General features: G+C 54.3%; 1 protein-coding gene and 1 long non-coding RNA gene across 8 annotated transcripts in view; one reads left to right on the forward strand and one right to left on the reverse strand.

Annotated features, from left to right (window-relative positions):
* The window catches only part of IQSEC3 (IQ motif and Sec7 domain ArfGEF 3), a 100,923-nt gene that overhangs the window by 66,536 nt on the left and 10,612 nt on the right, over positions 1-23,775 (reverse strand). For all 6 annotated transcript variants that reach the window (XM_060024106.2, XM_060024105.2, XM_060024110.2 and 3 more), the window contains exon 2: positions 4,120-4,203. In XM_060024106.2, the coding sequence (XP_059880089.1) occupies positions 4,120-4,203 (84 nt within the window). The remainder of the gene's footprint in view (positions 1-4,119; positions 4,204-23,775) is intronic.
* The window catches only part of LOC132433411 (uncharacterized), a 31,318-nt gene continuing 30,776 nt past the window's right edge, over positions 23,234-23,775 (forward strand). For both annotated transcript variants that reach the window (XR_009521132.1, XR_009521131.1), the window contains exon 1: positions 23,234-23,701. This is a non-coding gene — a long non-coding RNA (uncharacterized lncRNA). The remainder of the gene's footprint in view (positions 23,702-23,775) is intronic.

Consider the following 23,775-nt stretch of genomic DNA (forward strand, 5'->3'; position numbering starts at 1 on the left):
TGCACACTAATATATTAACGGTGGTTCATTCTATATGACTGCCTTCCATTTTTATTTTCTTCTTTATACTTCTGCATTTACCACATTTCCAACAACTAGCAGTATAACTTATAATCAGAGAAAATAGATGTTATTTAGGATCAAATGGAATGGCTGGAAGGATTGCTCCTATGCTCCTAAAGAAAATCCTAGCGGCAGCTCCGTGGAAAGCGGCTGCCTGTCGGAGCTCAGCCTGGGCTGAGCTTCCGGCTCCAAAACTAGCTGGCAGGGGTCCCTCTGTCAAGACCCCAAACTTCTCTCCACCCTCCAGTCCTTATCTTAGTGACACGGCCCTGGCATGTTCCATTGTATTAGTGCCTCTTCCATCCTAGCGGAAGGACCCAACACGCAGCGTGCCCCCCAGACCCTCCCCCTCCCCAGGGCTGGGGGTGGTTCTGTTTCCTGCCCAGTGGCCCCCTCCTGACCCCTCCTCCCCGCCACCTCCTGTCATTACTCTAACAGAAGCGAGCCTTCCTCCTCTCGGGCCCCACTGCCACCCACGGAGACAAATGGGCCACTATTTCTCTAGATGCAGGACGCAGCGGCCAGCTCCAGGGTCATTGTTCCTGACGTCACTGAGAGCCCCAGAGGGAGGAGAGCCCATGGATGGAAAGCAGGGCTGTGATTACTGGCCTATTCAGTGGCCCGGAATAAAGCCCTGTCATTAGTGGCAGCGGGGGGTGGGGGGGGGGTGGGGGGGTGGGGGTGGGAAGCATGGGTTGTGTGCCCGGGGCGATGCACGGGTGGTCCAGCCTCAGAGACCTCGCCAACCCCATAACCACGCCACTGCACCCCGTCCCCTGGCCCACTGTGCCCATCCCTCGCTCCCCCCAGGCGCTGTGTCCCAAGACAGAGTTTCTCCTGACCCCATCCCCCAGGGCTGCCCTTTGGGTAGCTGGGGAAGGCCGTCCTAGCCCCTCCCGCACACACACCCCAAGGACTGGGGCTTTGGGAGGGGCAAGGGTCTCTCCTGGACCCCCAGGTCTCCCCTGGGCCGAGGGTTTTCCTCAGGCTGCAGCAGCTTGTCGCCGGGGATGAGGCCAGCGGCTCAGGAAGGGAACTCGCGCTCAGCCCCACAGCTTGGGTGGGGACAGGGAGGGCGCGGCACCTCAGGCTCTGCTGACCTGGGTCACTGTCGGCCAGGTACAGAGGAGGGAGGTGGCCAGCCCTGCTCTCACACACCAAAGACCCTGACCCTGAGCTCTGCCTGATGGCATGGAGTCCTTACTGGGCCCCCTGTAGCGACCACCTGGCTTATCCCTGGAAACCCCAGAGGAGGCCATCTCGGCCGGGGCCCTGCTGAGCCGGTGGGAACCCAGGCTGAGCAGTGGGAGGGGCTGGCTTGTCTCAGAGCCCAGCCCAGGGTCTCCCCAGCGTGGCCCTGAGGGCCTGGCGATCCAGCCACCGTGTGCTCTCACAGCACACAAGGCCTCTGACCTGGGCACCTCCTTAGAGTGACTCGGGGGCAGGGTGGGGGAGGGATTGGGTATGCTCTCTGGGGGCGGGGATGCCTGGTCAAAGGGAAGGGAGGGGCTGGGAAGGTCACGGATAAGGCTGGGAACAGGGATGTTGGGAGTCTGATGGGAGAAAACGTATCTGGGGGTGGAATCCCCCCAGGAAGCCAAGAACAGACAGACTGACTGACACGCAGACTACTGGAGGTCTGAAGGCACCCAGGGGGCTCCTCCCAGAGAAGCTGAGATGCTGACATCAGACAGACGGACAGACAAACAGACAGAAACACACTCCAGGAAACTACAGACCAGACAGATGGGACGACTTGGGATAACTGGGAACAGAAGCAGACAGCGACCGAGGATCTGGACCGTGTAGACGGAGGGCGGCAGTGGGCAGTGTCACAGGCCCTCGGGGACCAAGAGAATCTCCCACCTCCCACCTTCCCTCCCAGCATCACTGCCCCACCATGGGAAACTGATAATAGATGTATAAGAAGCCTGCTCCCCTGGCACCCGGCACCCATGAAGGGGCAGCACCCCGCCCCGCCCCAGTATACCGCCTCTGTCTCCCGTACCAGGTCCTCCCACCGCCTCCGACCAGGACTCAGGGCTTCGGGGTAGGAGGCCAGGCAGTTGGAGAAAAAGACGGAGGGGTGAGCGGGAGAGAGAGGAAGGGGCGTGGGAGACCCAAGGGAGGATTTCCGTCCCCAGCACCTGCCGGGCACGAGCATCTTGGGGGCGCCCTGTTATCCACCCTCACCTGATGCCGGTGCTTGGGTGGCAGCAATGGAGGTGGACGGGACTGAGGTGGCCTGCTGGGCAGGAGACAGAGCAGACAGCTCCTCCCTGCCAAGGAGTACATGTCTAGGAAGAAGCCTCTCCTGTGTCTGAGAGTGACCGCCCAGGGGATGGAGCTAGGCCCTCCCACTCCTTGCTGTCCATCTCCCTCCTTGCTGTCCATCACCCTCCTTGCTGTCGGCCAGGTACAGAGGAGGGAGGTGGCCTTGCTGTCCATCACCCTCCTTGCTGTCCATCACCCTCCCTCCTTGCTGTCCATCACTCTGGGCCACTCACTCTCTGCCCCCTTTCCTTTCCTCTCCCACCATCTCTTTCTACCGTTTCCCTTCTTCCTTCCAGTTTCCAGGAGGGCCATTTTCAACTTGGGGGCATCGCATGCCCCCTGGATGGGGAGCCCCTCGAGATCCAGGTGGCCTCACTCTCCTTAGGTCCTGGGCACAGAGCTCGGCCCCGAGACCTCTGGGCATCGGCACAGCTCTGGCCTCCCCTCGTCTCTGTCCCCCGGTGTGGTCGTGCCTCCTGCAGTCCTGGATCCCCAGGGTGGGCCCCTTATTATGGCTCAACTCCCACCATTGCCTCCCCAGGGTCCTGCCTCTCCCAACCCGCTCGGACTCCCTTTGAGGGAAAACAAGCAGTAACACCTTTCGGGGGAGGTTTTCCATCCCCAAGCCCACCGGCTGCCATCTCTGATGACTGCCCAGTTACTTCCCAAGGAATGAAGGGATCATGGAATCACTGAGGCTTCAACCTGGAGGCAGCCCTTAGTGCAGCAGGTCTGGGCCAGGGTGCTCGCGGCTCTGAACCTTCTGCTGCCCTCCCATGAGACAGGTCCTAAAGCCGTCCAGGCCCTGAGCAGCCCAGAAGCCTCGGTGAGATGAGAAGTCATGCTGTTCCCTACATAGACCAGCCCCTTCAGCGTACAGACGGGGAAGGTGGGGTCCAGGGGAATCCAGGAACTTGCCCAAGTTCATTCCAACAAGAGGAGACTGCAGATGGGGTGCGTTTCAGGCTGGAATCCCGAGTATCCTGACCCCCGGGGAAGTAAAAACAAGGAAAGAAAAGAGAAATGCACTGAACTGAGATGGAAAACTTGGGGGAAAGAGAAGAGGACAAAGTGTGACCAGTACAGAGGGGGCAGCTCCAGGTCGAGCCGGGGGGAGAGGACACTGACGCAGGGGAGGAGGAGAGGCGGAGGGTCAGAGGCGGTGGACGATGGAGGGGAGGGGAAGAACGAAAGCGATGGAGAGAGCCTGCGGGGAAAAGAGAGGGCCAGCGAACGATGCAGAGCAGGGCAGGGAAGAGAGCCTGGGACAGGACTCCAGACCTGACTTCTCAGTGGGCCCCCTCCCTTCCCAGGTGGTCGGCAAACCCAGCGCAGTATGATAAACCTTCAAATCAAAGTTACCTTGGCTCCTTTGTGGAAGGAGAAAGATTAGAGAGAAAAATGCAAATCTTGGAAATGAGAGGCAGGATGGGTACTATTATTGGTGGGGCACCTTCGGGTGCCACGTGAGACGTGTAGATATAATCAAGCTAATTTCCCCTGACGTTTAAAAAGGTGAACTTTTTACAGGCTGGTTAGTGGGAAGGAGCGTAGGTTTGGGATTTGCACAGCAGGGTATCATGACCTAAAAATTGGGAACTGCTCATCTGGGGTCCAGAGGAAGGACGGAGAGGTGGAAATATGAGGGAGGAGCTAAAAACAAACAAAAATCCCACAAGACTCGGGAGGAAGAGGCCAAGTAGGGCCCTGGTGTGCGCTCTGCTTGGAGGGGGAAGGACAGTGGGGGTGGAGAAGGGAGGACCGTCCAGCGATTATTCCCACCTTTGGGAGGCCAGGTCAGAGCAGGCGGGCTTCTGCTCGGCGTCGGCGGCTGGGCAGCAGAACTGGTGCAGCACGGTCTCATTCCTGAGGGCAGAGCAGAGGAAGAAGGTCAGCGCCCTCCGACCCCAAGGTGCTCCAGCCTCAACATCTTGCCCCTGGGTAACACCAAGGTCCCAAACACTACCCAGGGGAGAACGTGCAGCACGGAGTCAACGCAAACACTGCCTCCTGTTTGCAGCCCCTGACCCCTTCTACTTCTGTGCCCCGATCCCTGCGGTAGGCTCCTCCATGTGACGTAACATTTATTTGACTGTATCTTTTGTCATGATCACGGTTAGCCCTCTATAACCCTTTCCCCCACTAAGGTCCGACCAGCGAGGCAGAACTAGATCTATTCATCCGAGATGCACAGAATTGCATGCAGTGAACATTTGTAAACTAATCATATGCAAAACACTCGTAGAGGCCTTAGAGTTGCCGGCTTGATGAGAGATTTGTCCGACGTGGATGAAAAAGCCGACCGGAAGGCGGAGATCCGGGCTCTGGGGCCACCGCTGCAGGTGGCTCGGGTTGTGATACCTGGTTCACCTGTCCTGCATTTCAGCTTATTTACTAATGAACCACAGGAGCGGCTCCCAGCCCCAGCTGCTTGCTAATCTCTCCAGGAGATTTTTTAAATTACGGATTCACTTGGGCTGGCCAGGGTCAGAGGCAGCAGGACATTTTATAAGCTCCCAGGTGATTTTCTAAGGGCAGCCAGAATTGAGAGCCATCCGACTACACAATTTCCAAGGTCCTTCCATTGCTGCGAGGCTGGGATTCTAATACCTGTCTTGAGCCACCTTGAGACTTAACGCTGAAATTATTTTTGTTGCTGTTGTTTTGTTTTTGTGTTTTTGGCTGTGCTGTGCGACTCGTGGGATCTTAGTCCCCCACTCAGGGATTGAACCCGGGCCATGGCAGTGAGAACACCGAGTCCTAACCACCGACCGCCAGGGAACTCCCCTGAAATTACTTTTGAATAAAGTTATGCTGACCTCCTGCCTTCTCCCCTTTGGCACGCAGTCACCATCATGAAGTCAGAGAAAGACCCGAAAGGGCTCTGTTCTGATCAACCTCCCAGGGCTGGGAGCCGCTCCCCTGAGCAGCATTGAGGCAGGTTCCACGTGGTCCTCCCAGGTCTCCAGACGCGGATGCATTGGCATGTGCAATGGGAGACATAAACCTCCAAGTCCTTCCACACCTCAGGCTCGGGCTGGCAGTGTACTGGGGGTCGCAGTCTCTTTTGGGGTTCCTACTGATGGGGTCCCTAAGGACAGTCCAGCTGGGAGGAGGAAGTCCCCTGTTTCTTCTCTATCCACCTCCTGCCCATGGGCCTTCTCAGCCTGGGCCAGGGGCTTCCCAATAGACACCCCCTTGGGCGCCTCCTTCTGGGATTAATTTCATGCTACCCACCTCTAACCACCCTGGCCCCCTGCCCTGCCCGAGGTCACCGTCCAAGTGCCTCATCTGGGCAGGTCTTAGCTTAAGTCAGCCCCAGACCTCCCTTCCCTCCACCTCAGAGGAGAACCCGCACAGAGGAACCCCAAGAATTGATTCTCATTAGAGACAAAATTGGAAGAAAAAAGTGGAGAAGTGATGGGAAGGCACGTCACCTCTGTGGTATCCTTCCCCCAAACCTATAACCCATTCCAAACGTGGGAGAGCGTCAGACAGACCCAAATCGAGGACATTCTACAAAATATCTGACCAGTCCTCCTCAAAACTGTCACGGTCTTGAAATCCACAAAGAGACAGAAACTGTCACAGACCAGAGAAAACTGAGACGTGATAACTAACCGCCATGTGGTGCACTTGGGGGGATCCTGGGACAAAAAGAGGATGTTAGTGGGAAAGCTAGTAAAGTACAAGTAAGGGCTAGAGATGGATAGATAGAGATGGATGGATGGATGGATAGATAGATAAATATAGATGGATGGATGGATGGATGGCTAGATAGATATAGATAGATAGATGGATGGATGGATAGACGGATAAACAGACAGACAATAGAAGACAAAATCGGGGCCGCAAAATACTAATAATCATATTTCAGCACTTCATAGTGTTTACTATGTGGCATGTACTGTTCTAAGCACCTTCCATGTGTCACTTTGTTAAAACTCGCAAAACAGCATCCAACAAAACTTCCTCCTCAGTCTCCAGATGAGGAAGCGGAGGCCGGGGGAGTCTGTGAACCACAGGTGAACTCTCAGGCGTTCAACACATGCCTCGTTTCTCATGACAACTCGTTATGGTGTGTGTTATCAGCCTCTTTCATACAAATGAGAAAACCAACGCTCAGAGGATGTAAGTGACTTGTCCAAGGTCACACAGCTAGTTAGCAGGAGAGCCTAAAGCCCAGGCAGGCAGGTTTCAAGGATTGTGTCCATTATTCTACTTTGTAAGGTTTATGGCCAGTGGACACTCACGTCCAGGCCCCACGCCCTGGACGGGGGTCCCCGCTGCTTAGCCCAGTGCCGGGTACACACTGCTGGTACCCAGTGCATGAGCGTGCAAACAAGCATCCCACGCCTCAGGGAGTCCACCCGCCAGGAGAGCAGCCACATCGACCAACGATGAAGTTCCTGTTTGACTGAAGCTGGAACTTTCTCCAGCCGTAATGAGAACACGGGCGGGGGATCGTCGCCTTGTTTGTCCATCGCTGCCCGAGTCCGAGGCCTGTCCTTCCACCACGCTTGAGCTGATCCCTGAATCCCTGGCCTGCAGGTCACAGCCCCTCCTCTCTGCCTCCCTCTCTTCCCGCCTTCCCTGGGAGCACTGCCCCCATACCAGAGACACCAGACCACCGGGCACCAGAGGCTGAGAAGGGAAGTGGGGGACAGGAGGGACGAGACAGGGTCCCCGGGGCGGCACCACCCATCACAGCCTGTGCAGATGTGAGGCGGGGGGCCTGTCCACAGAACCCAGGACAGCTGGCCTGAGGCCTTGCCCCCAACCCAGCCCCAGTAAGGTGCTGGGATCTGTGCTGGGTTCACCAGCCCTCCACAAGCGGATCACAACCCCTGTGTAGGTTCGTCAAGTCCTTTATCTCCCGAAGCCTCAGTTTTCTCACCAGTAGGATAACAGTAAATCCTTCACTTGGCAGGGTGTTTAGGCGAGCAGATACAACGTGAATGCACAAACACATCATAAAGGTAAGGGTCATACGAGCGAACGTTTTATTCATTCACTTTTCTGACCCAGGCTTTAATTTCATCAGCTCAAATGCCAGAAAGAAAGGAAGAATTTTTCTTCCACGAAGGGTGCTCTCTGCATGCCTGAAGTCAGCAGGTGCTGCATTTTGTGAGCACCGAGAGGCAGAAAACGTCCCCTCCACGTAGCAAGAACCTGCTGCTCTCAGAACTTGCTTCTCAGACCTCTGCCCTGGGTACCCAATTCATCAAACAGGGCAGATGGCAACCTGCAACATCGCTGCATCCCCATTTCATTGTGGTGGAAACAGGCTCCGCAGGTGGAGCGAATCCCGAAGATGCTGGGCATTTAGGTGGAGGACCTAGAGGCAGGCCTGTCTCCCCTTGCTGCTGGGGAGGTAAAGGAAGGAGGAAAGCCCGTGCTCACAGGCCTCAGGGCAACCGCTGCGCTTTGGGGTGAGGGGGACCCTTCAAGGTGCACCAGGAACCTTGGAATCCTACAGCCCCCAACCCGGCCCAGGGCAGGAGCCCGGGAGGGGCTTTCCCGGAGCTGCCACGCTGCATCGTTCACCTCGCAGTCTGTGCAGTTCGCAGCCCAAGGCCGTGGCCCTCGGAGATCTGGAACTGAGCGGCCCCAGCACGTTGGCAATGGAAGGGGGCCCCTCTGAAAAAAGAGCACAACCCATTCTGGGTCCTGGGCTCTTGGAATTCCAAAGGAGGGAGGCGTACGGTATCCAGGCTGAAAGCTTATTTCCCGGGTTCGTGATCCCAGGGCCCCTGACTTTAGGCAGAACTCAGTCCTCCCTGGCTTTAGCGGCCCCAGGTGGCCCAAGTCGATGAGTGATGATGGGGTGGCTGGCTTGTGGGTGGACGTGCTGACCCTAGAGCGGGGCGGTCCGGACCCAGAATGAGGGTTTAAGTGTGTGGCTTGTCCCTGGTCTTGCTGCCACGCTGGGCTGGGAAGGAGCATGGAGTTCTCAGGGGATGAGAGGAGCGGGCCATCGGGGCATTTCAGGGCATCACCCGAGCAAGATGGGGGTTAAGGGTCTTCCAAGGAGTCAGCGTGGACCTGAAGGAAGAGGAGGAGCTGGGGTTCCTCTGGAAGAGGACCCTGTTTCTTACTCTGAAAGAGCCAGGAAGCGGAGAAGAGAGTGGTGGTGCTGCCTGGGGAAGGGCAGAGACCTCAGAGGCCAGCTGGCTGGAGGGGGAAGAAACACCCAGAGCTGCCAGGAGCTAATGAGGTTGTAGCCAGGCCAGGCTCCGAGCCACGGGAGGCTGTGCACCTACAATTTCCCGCGTCTCTAGTTTGAGACTCAGGATTCCACTGCTTGGCCATCCACACAGCCGAGTAGTTGAGAGGAACTGATGAGACGTGCGGTGATGCGGTGGGTGAAGTGGCGGAGGATGCGGGAGGGGACGCCCAGCAGGAGAACTGAGGAGGAAAAGCCAGGACCCCTGTGGCACAGCTTTGAAGGAGGCCCCCCTCCCCTTCACCAGGCTGAAGACAGCAGCTCTAACCCCCAGCCTCTGGAAGGAAACAGCCAGGGAACCTCTCCGACGGAGCTGTCTTGAGCTTCAGGAAAAGGGAGAAATCATAAAGTCATTCCCGGCACCTTCATCGCCCCGACCCGTCCTGGTGCCACCGTCACCAGTGCCGGTAGAGCCTGGAGACTGGGCTCCTCCCACCTCCCCCTTTTCTTAACTTTATCACCTCCTCCAGGAAGCCTTCTCTATCTAAACATGGTAATAGGAGGAAAAGATGACCTTATTTTCTCAGAAGTCACTCCTATTCATGGGGGGTGGGAGACGTTGAATGGTCACAACAACTCTGAGAAACAAGAACAAGTTATAGGACATACACTGTGTGCTTTCAAGACTTGCCCAAATTAAGAGAATTTGATGTTGGCATAAGGAGAGACATACAGATGGACTGAACTGAACAGAGACGCTAGAAATAGATTCAAATATCAGTTGATTCTTGGTAAATTGATTTGTGGTAAAAGTACCAAGATAATTCAATTGAGGGATACTAATTTTTTTAACAGATGGCGCTGAAACAATTGAATATCCACATGCAAAAAATGGACTTCAATTCATAACTTGCACCATATATAAAAATTAATACAAAATAGATCATAGACCTGAAGTAACAGACAAAAGTATAAAACTTCTCAAAGAAAACATAGGAGAAAATCCGCGACTTAGAGGACACAGAGATTTCCTAGTTATGACACAAAAACACAAACCATAAAAGAAAAAAGTTGATGAACTAGACTTCATCAAAATAAAAAGAAATTTTCTCTTTGAAAGATACTGTTAAGAAAAATGAACAATTCTTTCAACTCATAATTAAAAGATGAACAGCTTTATAGGAAAATGCACAAAAGATTTGAACAGATACTTCACCAAAGAAAATATACTAGTGATATCACTAGTCACGTAGAGGCACTTATTACAAAAAAATTAAAGATTCATGTTAAAAAAAAAAACCCCAGCACCCCTAAATACCCATGGATAAACAAGTTGTAGTGTAGCCATACAATGGAGTACTGCTCAGCAACGAAAAGGAACGGCTTACTCATGTATGTACCAACGTGGATGAATTTCAAAAAAGCCTTATATTAAGTGAAGGATACGAAAGTCCGCACAATGTACGATCCCATTGTAGAGACTCTAGAAAAGGCACAACAATAGTGACAGAAGGCAGATCAGTTTCAGTGATACGGGAGGGGAGACATTAAAGTGAAAACGGAGCGAGGGGTCATCGGGGTGATGGAAATGTTCCATAGCTTGAGAAGTAGCTACACAACTATAGACGTTTGACAAAAATCATCAAACTACACGCTTAAAATGGAAGAATTTTAGTGTGTAATTGCACCTTAATATGGCTGGTTTTTTTTTTTTTTTTGTGGTACACGGGCCTCTCACTGTTGTGGCCTCTCCCGTTGCGGAGCACAGGCTCCGGACGTGCAGGCTCAGCGGACATGGCTCACGGGCCCAGCCGCTCCGCGGCATGTGGGATCTTCCCGGACCGGGGCACGAACCCATGTCCCCTGCATCGGCAGGCGGACTCTCAAGCACCGCGCCACCAGGGAAGCCCAATATGGCTGATTTTTGTAAGACCAAAATATTTTCTCCCCCTTCTTGATACTTCATCAAGAGTCTTGAGAATAATTTCTAACTTCCCTCCTCCCATTGCCCCCGATCACCTAATTATTAACCCCCTCCAAGCAGCAGGAAAAAACACCAGCTTTTTCCTTTCCTTCCCTTCAACTGCTAGCTCGGATTTTCAGAGACCAGATGGCTCGTAACTGAGCCAAAGGAGTCCAGGGGGCCAGAAAGCAGGACAATGAGAAAGTTGGGGGTGGGGTGGGAGAGCTGGGGAAATGCTGGCCCCGGGCCTGGGGCTGAGGGTTCCGGGAAGGCAGTAGCAACAGTGTGGAGCTGGCGTTGGAGACCCAGCCCCCTCTCCACGCCGCTGGCCCTGGGGAAGGTCAAGTCACTGTAAACAAGGCTCTTATCCATGTCCTATTTATCTCACTGAGTTATGGGGATTTGGTAAGACTTTGAATGTGAAACTGCCTTGGGAGAAACCTAATAAGCCCTGCACACATGCACAATCTTATAATGACTATTACTGATACCGGTGTGAGCCAACGAGGGGCTCCGCAGCCCCAGCTCTGCTGCCATCAGAGACCTACCAGGCGCCATCCCCCCTCCCTCCTCCCGGCCCCCCACTCCTCCTGCAGGCCCCCGGGGCACAGAGGAAGGGGTGGACTTCCCTTGCTCCTTGGTGCCGTGGGCAACTGCACAGTCCTCCTCAGAAAGCTTTGGAAAGGTCTTAATAAGGCAGGTGATGACGGATGTCCCAGCAGCCAGGGGCAAAAAGCTACAGAAATGTCACCCTGGTCTGGTAGGCCCTCGGGCTCCAGTGCCCCGAGCAAGGCTGAAAGCTCGCATGGGCCTCCCTCTCACCAGGCTTTGCTTCTCCTTCCTTCTCTGCTCAGTCTCCTCTAGGGGAGCTCTAAAGGTCATCTAGTCCACACCTCCGCCGCCAAGGAATAGGGGTCACAGAGACTGGGAAAAGAACTGCCTGCCTCTCCTTTTCAGAGAGGTTTCCCCTGAAAACACGCTGCTGGCTCTTTGAACGTTCATATGAACAAGTCTGGTCTTACGGAAACGCTGTGCTTCTCTCCTGTGCCCTGAGTTTCCTCAGGGCACCCCCGGCTGCCCCAGGACCCCCCCTGAGGTCAGGAGGCAAGTGGAGAAGGCAGGGCATGGACCTTCCGCTTCAACCAGGGCAGCTCTGATTTGGTCAGATTATGTGTTAGAGACGCCCATTGGGTTTGATTTGGGGGCTGGGGGAATAAGTTTCCTTGTTTTAAAGAACAACTGGGAGGGACTTCCGTGGTGGTGCAGTGGTTAAGAATCCGCCTGCCGATGCAGGGGACACGGGTTTGAGCCCTGGTCCGGGAAGATCCCACATGCCGCGGAGCCACTAAGCCCGCAAGCCACAACTACTGAGCCCGCGAGCCACAACTACTGAAGCCCATGCGCCTAGAGCCCAGGCTTAGCAACAACGGAAGCCACCGCGATGAGAAGCCCGCGCACCACAACAAAGAGTAGCCCCCGCTCACGGCAACTAGAGAAAGCCCACGCGCGGCAACAAAGACCCAATGCAGCCAAAAATAAATAAATTTATAAAAAAAGCAACAACTGGGAAAGTATTCTTCTAAGCAAAAGCCCTCCTCCTGCGATTACTAGGGCTGCTGCATCTCTCCGATCATTGCAGTGGTCTTGAGAGGAGCTGCTGGCCGCCCTCCCAGCGGTGGCCCACCCCGGCCCTCCTTTTCTCACTTCCTGGAGTAAGACTCCTTGCGTCATCCTGCCTAACTCCTCGGTACAGCCTTGCCTTGGTTTCCTCATCTATAAATGGGGTTAACAATAGAACTTCTCTAAAGCGTTTTGAGGGTGAAACGAGTTAAGACACGCAAAGCACTTACAATAGAACCTGGCACACAATAAGTGCTTAATAAGTGTCAGCTGGTTTTTTTTCCTTTTTTAAAAATATTTATGGGCTTCCCTGGTGGCGCAGTGGTTGAGAGTCCGCCTGCCGATGCAGGGGATGCGGGTTCGTGCCCTGGTCCGGGAGGATCCCACATGCCGCAGAGCGGCTGGGCCCGTGAGCCATGGCCGCTGAGCCTGCGCATCCGGAGCCTGTGCTCTGCAACAGGAGAGGCCACAACAGTGAGAGGCCAGCGTACCAAAAAAAAAAAAAAAAATTTATTTATTTTGGTTGTGCCGGTTCTTAGCTGCAGCATGCAGGATCCTTTTTAGTTGTGGCATGTGGACTCTTAGTTTCGGGATCTAGTTCCCTGACCAGGGATCGAACCCAGGCCCCCTGCATTGGGAGTGAAGTCCCTGTGTCAGCTGTTATTAATGTCCCCCTCTGCCACCCTTGCCTCTCTCCCTTCCATCTCAGGAGAGGGGTGCTCCCTCCTCTCCAAGCCCCGTCATCAGGCCCTCTCCTCCCCCGCTGGTCTTCAATGCTGTCATTGGCACAGGCTTTTGCTCATCAAATCTCTCATCACAGAAACACTATTTTTCCCTACAGCTGCCTCCCCCCCATCTTCTACTGCCTCCCAGGAAGAGCTGTCTGCTTGCAGGTGCTTCCTTTCACCTTGATCTTCTGCCAACCAGCTGGGACGCGCTTCCTCCCCGGAGCCCTAGCAGAGCTTTCCCCAGGGAGCCCCCCAGGGAGTCCCCCAGAGATCTGGTTGCCAATCCAGTGGGACCTTCTCAGTTCCTCATTGACTCAACTTTTCCCAGCCCAACCTTCCTTCTTGAAACACCCCAGCCGCTGGCTTCCAGGGAAGTGGTCTGCCCGGTGGTTTTCGTGGTGATCGAAGGAACCCTGCGGGGAGGAATCCATGGAGAGGAACGGGGCCAGCGCCAACAGCAGCCGGCCAGGCAGTGCTCGTGAGCACCCTGAAAGTGAGCTTTCCGGGGCAGTCAGGCCCGGCCAACCACCGCCACGCGCAGGAGAGCCGCCCCGGCAAGAGATTTCTGCGCACACAGATGCTGCTGCTGCTTCCGGACCCGGGGTGGTTTTCAGGCGCCAGGTCTTGGGCTGGTTCATAACAGCTCTCACCTGGGGACTGTGGGCTTTTCCCTCCTCACTAGACTGTAAGCACTTCAGGGAGAGACCAGTCTCTGAATCTGATTTCAGTGGAATGACTACAGCTTTTCCACACCCAGTACCCCTGCCAGGTGGACACTCTCACGGCCCTTACACGGCACAGACAAGGGGCCTCTGCGGAGAGAGAGGAAGCGGCTCGGACTCACTCCTGTGCGGGTTTTGCAAAGTTTCCACCCAATTCAAACTGCAAAGAGCAGCCCCATCTCCTTTTCACGCTTCCTGAAGAGGGCATCGAGGCATCCCATCCCCAACAGGAAAACCGTTTCCTCCGCACTCAGAGTCGCCGTGGAGCCCAGAAGACAGCGGACACTCCACAACGGCCTGCCTGCCTGTCTACGCATCATGTCCACACTGCCTGCCAGGAACCCACGGCCACACACACAACACGACGGACTGGAGAGGCAGAGATGCTGCCCCCCATTTCACAGGTAAGGCAGAGGCCTGGGCCCAGCCCCAGGGTATACTGCTGCCACAGCAGAGGCTGGGGCATGCGGTGGACCGAACAGGAAGCCTGAGTGCCTTTAGAGTTAGCTGAACGAGAAAATGTTCAGCTCACAGCCCACCGTCCTAGTAACTAGAGGTCGCTCCATTCTTGAACGAGGTGCTCTATTTCCCAATCAAACGGCAAACTCCACATCTTGGGTATCTGCATCCCCATCCCATGCACCGGGCTGGCCACTGATTACTTGTTCAATGTTTGCTGGGCTGAGGGCAGAGTCTGCCTGGGTCTAGTGCAGTCTTTTTTTTTTTTTCAATTATGCAACACAACGTTATTAACTATGCCTTACATCGGCTCCTCAGACCTTATTCATCTCACAGCTGAAAGTTTGTACCCTTTCACCAGCCTCTCACTATTTCTCCCATCCCACCCCCCGTCCCTGGCAACCACTTTTCTACATTCTGTTTCTATGAGTTTGACTTTTTTTCTTTTTAAGAGTCACATACAAGTAATACCATGCAGTATTTGTCTTTCTCTGTCTGACTCATTTCGTTAGCATAATGCCCTCAAGTCTGTCCATGTTGTCACAAAAGGCAGGATTTCCTTCTTTCTCGCGGCTGAATAATATTCCACTGTGTGGAATATATATATATCTCACATCTTCTTTATCCATTCACCCATTGATGGACATTTAGGTTGTTTCCATAACTTGGCTATTGTAAATAGTGCTGCAATGAACATGGGAGGGCAGATATCTCTTCCAGATCCTGCTCTCGCTTCCTTTGACTAAATACTCCAAAGTGGAATTACTCAATCATATGGTAGCTGTATCTTTAATTTTCTGAGGAACCTCCGTACTGTTCTCCATAGTGGCTGCACCAGTTTACCTTCCCACCAACAGTGCAAGAGGGTTCCCTTTTCTCCACACCCTCACCAGCACTTATTTCTTGCCCTTTTGATGAAGGCCATTTTAACAGGTGTGAGGTGGCATCTCATTGTGGTTTTGATTTTCATTTCCCTGATGATCAGTGATGTTGGGCATCTTCTCATGTGTCTATTGGTCAGTCTGTCTTCTTTGGAAAAATGTCTATTCAGGTCTTCTGCCTTTTTTTTTTTTTTCTTTTGGTGCGTTGGGTCTTAGTTGTGGCACCCTGGACCTTCATTGAGGCACGCGGGATCATTTTATCGTTGTGGAGTGTGGGCTCTTCGTCGCGGTGTGCGGGCTTCTCTCTAGTTGTGGCGCACGGGTTCCACAGTACGTGGGCTCTGTAGTTTGCGGCACGCAGCCTCTCTAGTTGAGGCATGTGAGCTCAGTAGTTGTGTCAGGCGGGCTTAGTTGCCCCGCAGCATGTGGGATCTTAGTTCACCGACCAGGGGTCAAACCCGCATCCCCTGCACTGGAAGGCGAATTCTTTACCACTGGACCACCAGGGAAGTCCCTTCTGCCCATTTTTTAATCAGATTGTTTACTTTTTGCTATTGGGTTGTATGAGTTCTTTACGTATTTTGAATATTAACCTCTTACCAGTATATGATTTGCCAATATTTTCTCCCATTCGGAATGTTGCCTTTTCATTTTGTTGATGGTTTCCATGCTGTGCAGAAGGTTTTTAGTTTGATAGCCTCCCACTTGTTTCTTTTCGCTTTTGTGGCCAGTGTGTTCCTTATCACACTTGGCACCATGCTGGACACACGAGGCTGCCGTCTCTTCCCTTCCATCCACCACCTCACCGTTTATACAGCATCTTCTCACACATCTTTTAATCTTTGTACATGGGTCAGATCTAGTTATTCCCGTTTGTAGGTAAGAACAGAGAAGTGGTCTGGTTTTCCCAAGGTCACACAGCTGGTTAGGGGTGGACAGTAAGCCAAGTTCCTCTCATCCTAGGAGTGCGCCCCACGGAGCAGCCAGGAAGCCACGGGTGCTCTGGGGCGGAGTCCACAAGGCCCCTTCTCTGACTGCAGGGGTAGCTCGCTTCCCGAAGAGCCCGCAAGCTGTAGGTTTGGGAACAGCGGCATTCGATCCCTGCCTCCCCACTGGTGTGGCTGTGGACACCCCAAACCTATGCACGCACAATCCTGCACACACGTGTGACGGAGGCACACGCACTCACTCTTCGCTGTGTAGACACACACACGCACATACACATATTTTCACATGCAACCCTGCGGGTGCAGATGCGCGCACACACATGCACGCACGTGCACAGACACACACACACACACACACACACACACACAGAGGACTGAGACCAGGAATGTTTCATCCCTTATGTGAGCCCTCCTTGAACCCTCCTGACCACGTGGGCCATGGAGGGATACGATGTCCTATGGGGACTTGCAAATCATCCATCCATGGCTACACGTGGGTGACACTCTGCCTGTCCTCTAGCCCAGTCCTCACGGCGAGACAGAGGTGAGTGGGCCAAAGGCTAAGCTCAGCAGCACGAACAACTGTCGCACAGGTGTGTCTCGTGGAGCCACCAGCCTCTGGGTCCCTGAGCACTGAGCCAAGTTCCCAATCAGGCCTTGACTTGGGAGGCACGTCCCCAACGCAGGGGACTCCCCTAGGGCGGGGATAGCTACGTCAGGGTGTACGAGGCTAAAGCTTGTGTGTGAATCTTGAAGACACCACTGTAGCTGTGTGACCTCGGTGGGTCACCTTCACCTTTCTGGGCCTCACTTATCACATCTGTGAAATGGGGATAATAATACCTTCCCATTAGGATTGCACGGAGAAAACGAGATTAGAAGACGTACATAAATGCCTAGCGCACGGCAGAAATTAGTACGTGGATGTTGAAAGAAAGACTGAATAAATGAGTGAAGATCAAATGGTTGCGGGTTGCACTGCGGGGCTCTCTCTGCAAGCTGCTCTCCCTTTTCTGCCCCTTGAGCCCCCTGACTTTCCTGCAGGGGTGGATCACGTTGCTCCCTGCTCAAAACCACCACCCAAACAACTTCCACCCCACAAACTCCTCTGGAGGACCCCTCCAACCCTCTCTCTCTCTCTCTTTCTCTCTCTCCACCTTTCCCTCCTGTCCTTTGAACATGTGTTTCTTCCAGCCCCAGGGCATTTGCACAGAATGTTTTTGCCTCAGGTCTTCCCATGACTGTGTCCTTCACTTTATTTCTCTGCTCAGATGTCACCGCCTAAGTGAGGTCTTGCCTATCAAGCTCCCTCCTCCCAGTCAGCCCCTTATTCTTCCTTAGAGTCCTTATGAGTGTATATATCCCAGAGTCACTTTTCTGGTTTACCATCTGTCTTCTCTCGAATGTGAGCTCCATGATGGCCGAGTCTTTGACTCGTTCGCTGTGACTCCCCAGCACCTATGGCAGAGCCTGACATGCAGTACGTGCTCAATAGCTACTTGTTAAATGGATGTACGGATAGGACTCAGCTCATCAGCTCCACACATTTTCATTATTTCCCCAGCCCCAAGCTGGCCGATTCAGGCTGATCTATTCGGATGGCTCTTGAGCGGGGAGCTGCGTCGGAATCCCGAGAGCTTCCTTTAGAGTAGACTTGGCTGCCCTCCTTCCCCTAACCTCCTCCTGAATGACAGTCTCCGGGGCAGAGGCCGTTTGAATGCATGTTCCTGCAATCGTTCCTGCGATCGTCTGCAGGAGGAGAGAGGCTGAGAGCAATGACCCCAGAATCACACCCCTGGGCTTGAATCTGGACGCTGCCTCACGGTGGTTGCTTGAGCGAGGTGGAGGGAGGCGGCAGTTCCTGACCTCTTGTGCCTCACCCCCCAAGCGTAGAAGTTATTGAGACAGAGTGTCATACAGAGTGAAGTAAGTCAGAAAGAGAAAAATAAACATCGTATATTAACGCGTGTATGTGGAATCTGAAAAATTGGTATAGACGATCTTATTTACAAAGCAGAAATAGAGACACAGACATAGAGAACAGACACATGGATACCAAGGGGGAAAGGGGCAGGGTGGGATGAACTGGGAGATTGGGATTGACATATATCTATTGACACTATGTATAAAACAGATAACTAATGAGAACCTACTGGAGAGCACAGGGAACTCCACTCAGTGCTCTGTGGTGACCTAAACGGGAAGGAAATCCAAAAAAGAGGGGATATATGTATACGTAGACGTGTTTCACTTTGCTGTACAGTAGAAACTAACACAACATTGTAAAGCAACTATACTCCAATAAAATTTAAAAAAAAAAAGAAGTTATTGAGACATATTGAGATAAAGTTTGTCAGGCACATAACACAATGCCCAGGCCACAGTGAGTGCAAGATAAACAATTAGCTTTCATTAAATTAGTATTACTTTCCTCCAGGCAGTGAGGCCGTGTTCCTTAGCCTCCCTGCAGCGTCCAGTGTAGGGCCTTTCCTGTGGACGGCCAGTCCCCGCAGTTGGCTGAGACAAACATGCCACCGTTGCTCCCACCTTCAAGAACAATCTTCTGTCTTGAACCCTCTTCCCCCTCCAGGAACCACCCCATTTCTTTACTCTTCTTTCTAGCAAAATTCACCGAAGAGTTTTCTATACTCACTTTCTGCAGCCCCTCCCATTCTGTCACCTTCTAAACTCCCTTTTACAGAAATTTCAAACATACATTTTTGCCAGTCTTCTACCCCCATCTTTTTTGCTGGAGTATTTTAAAGTGTACCCCAGAAATAATACCATTTCACCCAGAATGTATCTCTAAACAGGTAAGAACTTTGAAAAGATATCACAGTATCATTATTATAGCTAACTAAAGTAACAATACTTCCAATATCTGTGTTCAAATTTCCCCGATGGCCTTAAACACGTCTTTTTACAGCTGCTTCACTTGAATTAGGACCTAGTCAAGGTCCACACTTTACCCGGGGTTGATTTGTCTAAATCTCTTTTCCCTTCTCTCTTAAACCCACACCAATCAAGCTTCCACCCTGCCCCTTGCTCTACCCAAGCTGTGCTTTTCAGGGTCACCGATGACCTCCGTGCTGCACAATGGACTCTCCTCCCTGCTCACCCTCTCCAGGAGGTGACTGCTGCACCGTCCTCACTGAGACCCCTCTTCGCTGGGACGCCACGTGGTTCTCCAGCTGCCTGCTGCTCCCTCTGGACACTCTTTCTCAGCTCCCATCCCCACCTCTTGACACCGGCGTGCTCCAAGGCTCCGTACCAGCCCTCCGTGGTCTTCTCTTCTCACTCATTGGTGGTGTCATCCAGCCTTGAGGGTTTAAAAGCCCTCCCACATTTTTATCTCCCGTCCATCCAAAGACCTGCCAGCCCTCTCCAGTGCACATCTCACAACAGGCATCCCCAACATAGCGTGGCTAAAACTCTACCCCCTCAGATGTCCCCGTCTCATCCTTCCAGTAACTTCAGTCCAAACTCTTGGACTCATCCTCTACTCCTGTTCCTCTCATACCCACACTAACCCCGCAGGAAGAGTTGCTGGTTTCACTGCTTATCCCCACTTGCTACCATGGCCTCTCGTCCAAGCTACTTCCGTCTCATACCTGGACTCCGCAACCACTTCCTACCTTATCTCCTGCTGCCGGCTGGCTTTCTTCTTCCTCAAGTCTATTCTCAACCCAGCAGCCGAGGTCCCTTTGAAGCATTCTCTGCTTAAAACCGTCCACTGGCTTCCAGTTTTTCTTAATGTGGAAGCCAAACTCTTCACCATAGGTTCCAAGGCCCTATCAGTGCTTCTCAACAAGAAACGCTGGCATTGGGGCAGGAAGACTCTTCCTTGTGGGAATGGTCCTGAGCACTAGAGGGCGTGCGCTGTGGCCTTTGCCCACTAAGTGCCAGCAGAGCAATGCTTTGCCCCCCTTAACCCTGCCAGCCACTGCGACAGCTAAAACGTCCCCACGCGCTTCCAAACACTGCCCGGTGGATTTGGAAATACCAGGTGAGAACCTCTTACGGGATCTGCTGCAGCCCTGCACGCTCCCAGCCTCCCTCCACCCCACCCAAGTCTCTGACTCACCTCAGACCACTCTCCCTGCGCTCCCTCTGCCCCTGTCTTACCTGAACAACTAGACAGGCTCCCTCACTCACCTCTGTGCTGCGCCCGCCTCGCCAGGAAAGGTCCTCCCCCAGCTGGCACAGAACCCCTCCTCCAGGGCATCTCTCAGGTGCTCTCTTAGCTCTCCAGGAGGCCTGCCCAGGGCACCCTGTCTGAAATTGCAAATCCCTTTATTCCCAGGCCCCCTTGCTCTGTTTTATTTCTCCTCAGAGCACTTATCCCATCAGACGTACTCTGTTTTCATTCTTTTTTTTTTTTTTTTTTTTGCGGTACGCGGGCCTCTCACTGTTGGGGCCTCTCCCATTGCGGAGCACAGGCTCCGGACGCGCAGGCTCAGCGGCCATGGCTCACGGGCCCAGCCGCTCCGCGGCATGTGGGATCTTCCCGGACCGGGGCACGAACCCGTGTCCCCTGCACCGGCAGGCGGACTCCCAACCACTGCGCCACCAGGGAAGCCCTGTTTTCATTCTTAATCTAGTTTATTTTTTGTCTATAAGCTTCCTGAAGGGATGTGGGGATTTTTGCTCACTGCTGTACCCTGGTACCTGGCACAGTAACTGCACACAGCAGATAATCGATAAATATTTGTTAAGTGAAAGAAAGAATACAGATGCCGTAAGCATATACTTATGGAGAGAAGAAAACAAGCACTTTTAAGCCACAGGAATGAAGAATTAACTTCATCGTTAGCAAGAACTGGAGTGTGCTCAGCCCGGGGTGGGAAGTAGGGGAAGAGGCGATGAGAAACTCTGTTTATTAGATCAGTTAAGGAAGACTTCCTGAAGGAGGTGGGGCTGTAGGACTCACTTTCAGCTCATTTTGAACCAGATTATAATATCCTGGGAGCTCCCCCAGCCCTGAGGACTGCAGACAACTCTTCCAAGCTGGAAGAGTGGTGAAGCGTTTTCAGGTAGGGAAGCCCGCTCCCTTAATCTTATTTCTACTGCAATTTACCAATGTCTGTAGGAGGCTCCAGCAGCAGGTCCGCAGCTGGAGGGCCAAGTTCAAATGGAGCCCCTGGGTAATGTCTGCCTACCCATCCACCACCCACCCCACCCTCAGAAAAGCCCACCCCAAATGACTACACAGAGGCAGGCTACCCAGAGCTTGCCTTCTACACGCTCAGCAGAAGAGAAGAAAGGACAGCCACACAATGGAATACTTTACAGCTATTGAAAGGAATGAGACAGCTCTTTTTATACTGAATATGGAAGGATCACCAGGATAGATTATTATTGGGGGGGGGGGGAAACACAAGATGCAGAGTGGCATATAGTATACTACCATTTGTGTAAAAAGAAACATACACATATCTAAACAAGTATATATATATGTATATTTGCTTGAATATACATAGACTACCCCTGGAAGGATGCACAAGAAATTTCTAACAGTAGTTGCTGGGGACAGCGGATGGGGGTAGGGTTGTGGGTGAGTGGGTGGGAAACAAGGGCAGGGAGACACTTTTCACTGAAAACACTTGCATCTTTCAAATTTTGGACTATGTCGAAGTATTACCTATTTGAAAAGAGTAAATTAACTTTTAAAAAGAACACAACCGGATTAACAAAATGAAAACCAACGGAGCCATGTGAAAAGTTCAGCTCTTTGGGTGTTAAAATGAAAGCCACTTGCAGAAGTACTGGTGGCCAGAAGCGGAAGACAGCAGAAAGAGCCCAGGGACTTTCATTGGCCTCGTTTGCCAGGTCCCATCTGTGTGGCCCAGGGCCGAGAAAGCCAGTAGGTTCCTAGGTGCCATCCAGAGCCAGGCAGGGTCCAGAACCTGCAACGCTGGGGGGAGGGGGAGGGGGAGGGGAGGGGGAGGGGAGGGGGAAGGGGAGGGGAGGGGAGGGGGGAGGGGAGGGGGAGGGGAGGGGGAGGGGAGGGGGGAGGGGAGGGGGAGGGGAGGGAGGGGAGGGGAGGGGGAACGGGAGGGGAGGGGGAAGGGGAGGGGAGGAGGAAGGGGAGGGGAGGGGAGGGGGAAGGGGAGGGGAGGGGGAAGGGGAGGGGAGGGGAGGGGGAAGGGGAGGGGAGGGGAGGGGAGGGGGAAGGGGAGGGGAGGGGAGGGGAGGGGAGGGGAGGGGAGGGGAGGGGGAAGGGGAGGGGGAAGGGGAGGGGAGGGGAGGGGGAAGGGGAGGGGAGGGGAGGGGAGGGGAGGGGAGGGGAGGGACTCTCCTTGCCCCCACGCTGGCTGGGCCACACCTCCTGGGCCACAGGGCTGTATCCAGCTGCTGTGTTCTGGGAGCTAGAAGCCAGTGACCAGGTGGGCAGAGACACCCCCAGACCCACGTGGAGCAGAAAGTGTAGGCGTCAGTGTGCTCACAGGAGAGAAAAGGAGGCGGCTGGAGGGAGCGGTCCAGGAGGCCAGGGAGGGGGAATGACTGTCTTCAAATATTTGAGAGGCTGTCAGGGAGGGAAGGAGGAGCCCTGTTCGGAGCCCTCGGGAAGCCTCCACCTTCAAAAATCACTTTCTGGCCCAGTTCCTGCCAGAGGGGTCCCCAAATAACTGCTGTCCTTCGAGTTCCCACTGCGCCTGGGTTGCTCGGTGCTTTATTGGCATCAACTCTGAATTTTCACAGCGGTCCTGGGAGGTTATCACTAATCCTACCGCCAGTTTACAGACAAGGAAGCCAAGGCTGTCATTGCTGAGGATCACAGTTCGTACATGACCGAGTCAGGGTTCAAACCCCAGGTCACCTTCTGAGCTACTGTGGTTATCACAGGCTGGGCCAGAACTCGAAGATTTGTACTTGTACAAAATACAAATATAGATATGGTGGGCTAAGACGGAGCTGGGATTCTCTGGCCAAGGTGACTCGGGTACAAGGAAGGCTAGGGAGGTGGACGCTCGGTAGAACTGGACCTCCGTGACACCACCCTGATCCCGAACCTCTTAGCCGCCCCCGCGGCTTCCCCCAGCAAGGCGATGGCCCTCCCCCCAGCCATCCACGGAGGCCGGGACAGGAGCGCACGTCCCGCCCGCAGCGCCCGCACCCTCGGGCAGCGGCCCGGCCTGTCGGGTGTGGGGCGGGGTCGCAGCCCGGAAGCTCCTCCCCCGGGAGGCGCGCGGCTGGGATGCTCCCAGACTACGTGGGCGGGCGGCTCGCCAGGCTAGGGGGGAGGGCCGCGGGCGTGGGGGGAGGGGAGCAGCGGACCCGCGAGACGCGCCCCTCCCCACTCCCACGGGGCCCGGGCGCGCAGTGGGGGATGGGGGGGGCAGCGGCCGCGCTTCTCGGGCGCGTGACTCAGCAGCCGCCACGCCGGGATGGGCGCCGGGCGCGCGGCTTCCGGGCGCGGGGGTGGGTCTCACTCTGCCGCCCCCGCTGGGAAGCGCCGAGGGGCGCGTGGGCGGGTAGATCCCGCGCCGCCCGCCCGCCCGCCCGCCGCTCGCCAGGCCGCCCACGCAGCCGCGAGCCCGGCTCGTTGGGTCCGCCCCCGCGGAGCCCATGGGATGCGCCGCCCGCGGAAGGGCTTCCCCAGGCTCCCGGCGAGTCGGGGGGAGGAGGGGGCTGCATCCTTTGCGCTCCCCTCCAGCTGTTGACGCGCCAATGTCCAGAGGGGGCCCCGTGGAAATTCCTGGGGGGCTGGAGCGGGAAGCCCCCGCAGAATTCACCCCGCCCTCCCCGACCTGCGGGGCCTGGCCGCCCTACACCCGGCCCCAGGGTCTGTCTCCTTTGTTTTCTCGAAATGGAGAGTGGATTCTGAGCTCCCTTCCTAAGGCTCTTACCATTTGGAAGTCACTTTGCCCATCTAAGGTAAGTGCTTTCTGCTGCAGCAGCCTCTGAACAGCCCTGCTTTGCCACAGACTCAGTGAACTGAGGACAGAGAG

This window comes from Delphinus delphis, chromosome 11, assembly GCF_949987515.2.
Source record: "Delphinus delphis chromosome 11, mDelDel1.2, whole genome shotgun sequence".
NCBI classification, from domain to species: Eukaryota; Metazoa; Chordata; class Mammalia; order Artiodactyla; family Delphinidae; genus Delphinus; species Delphinus delphis.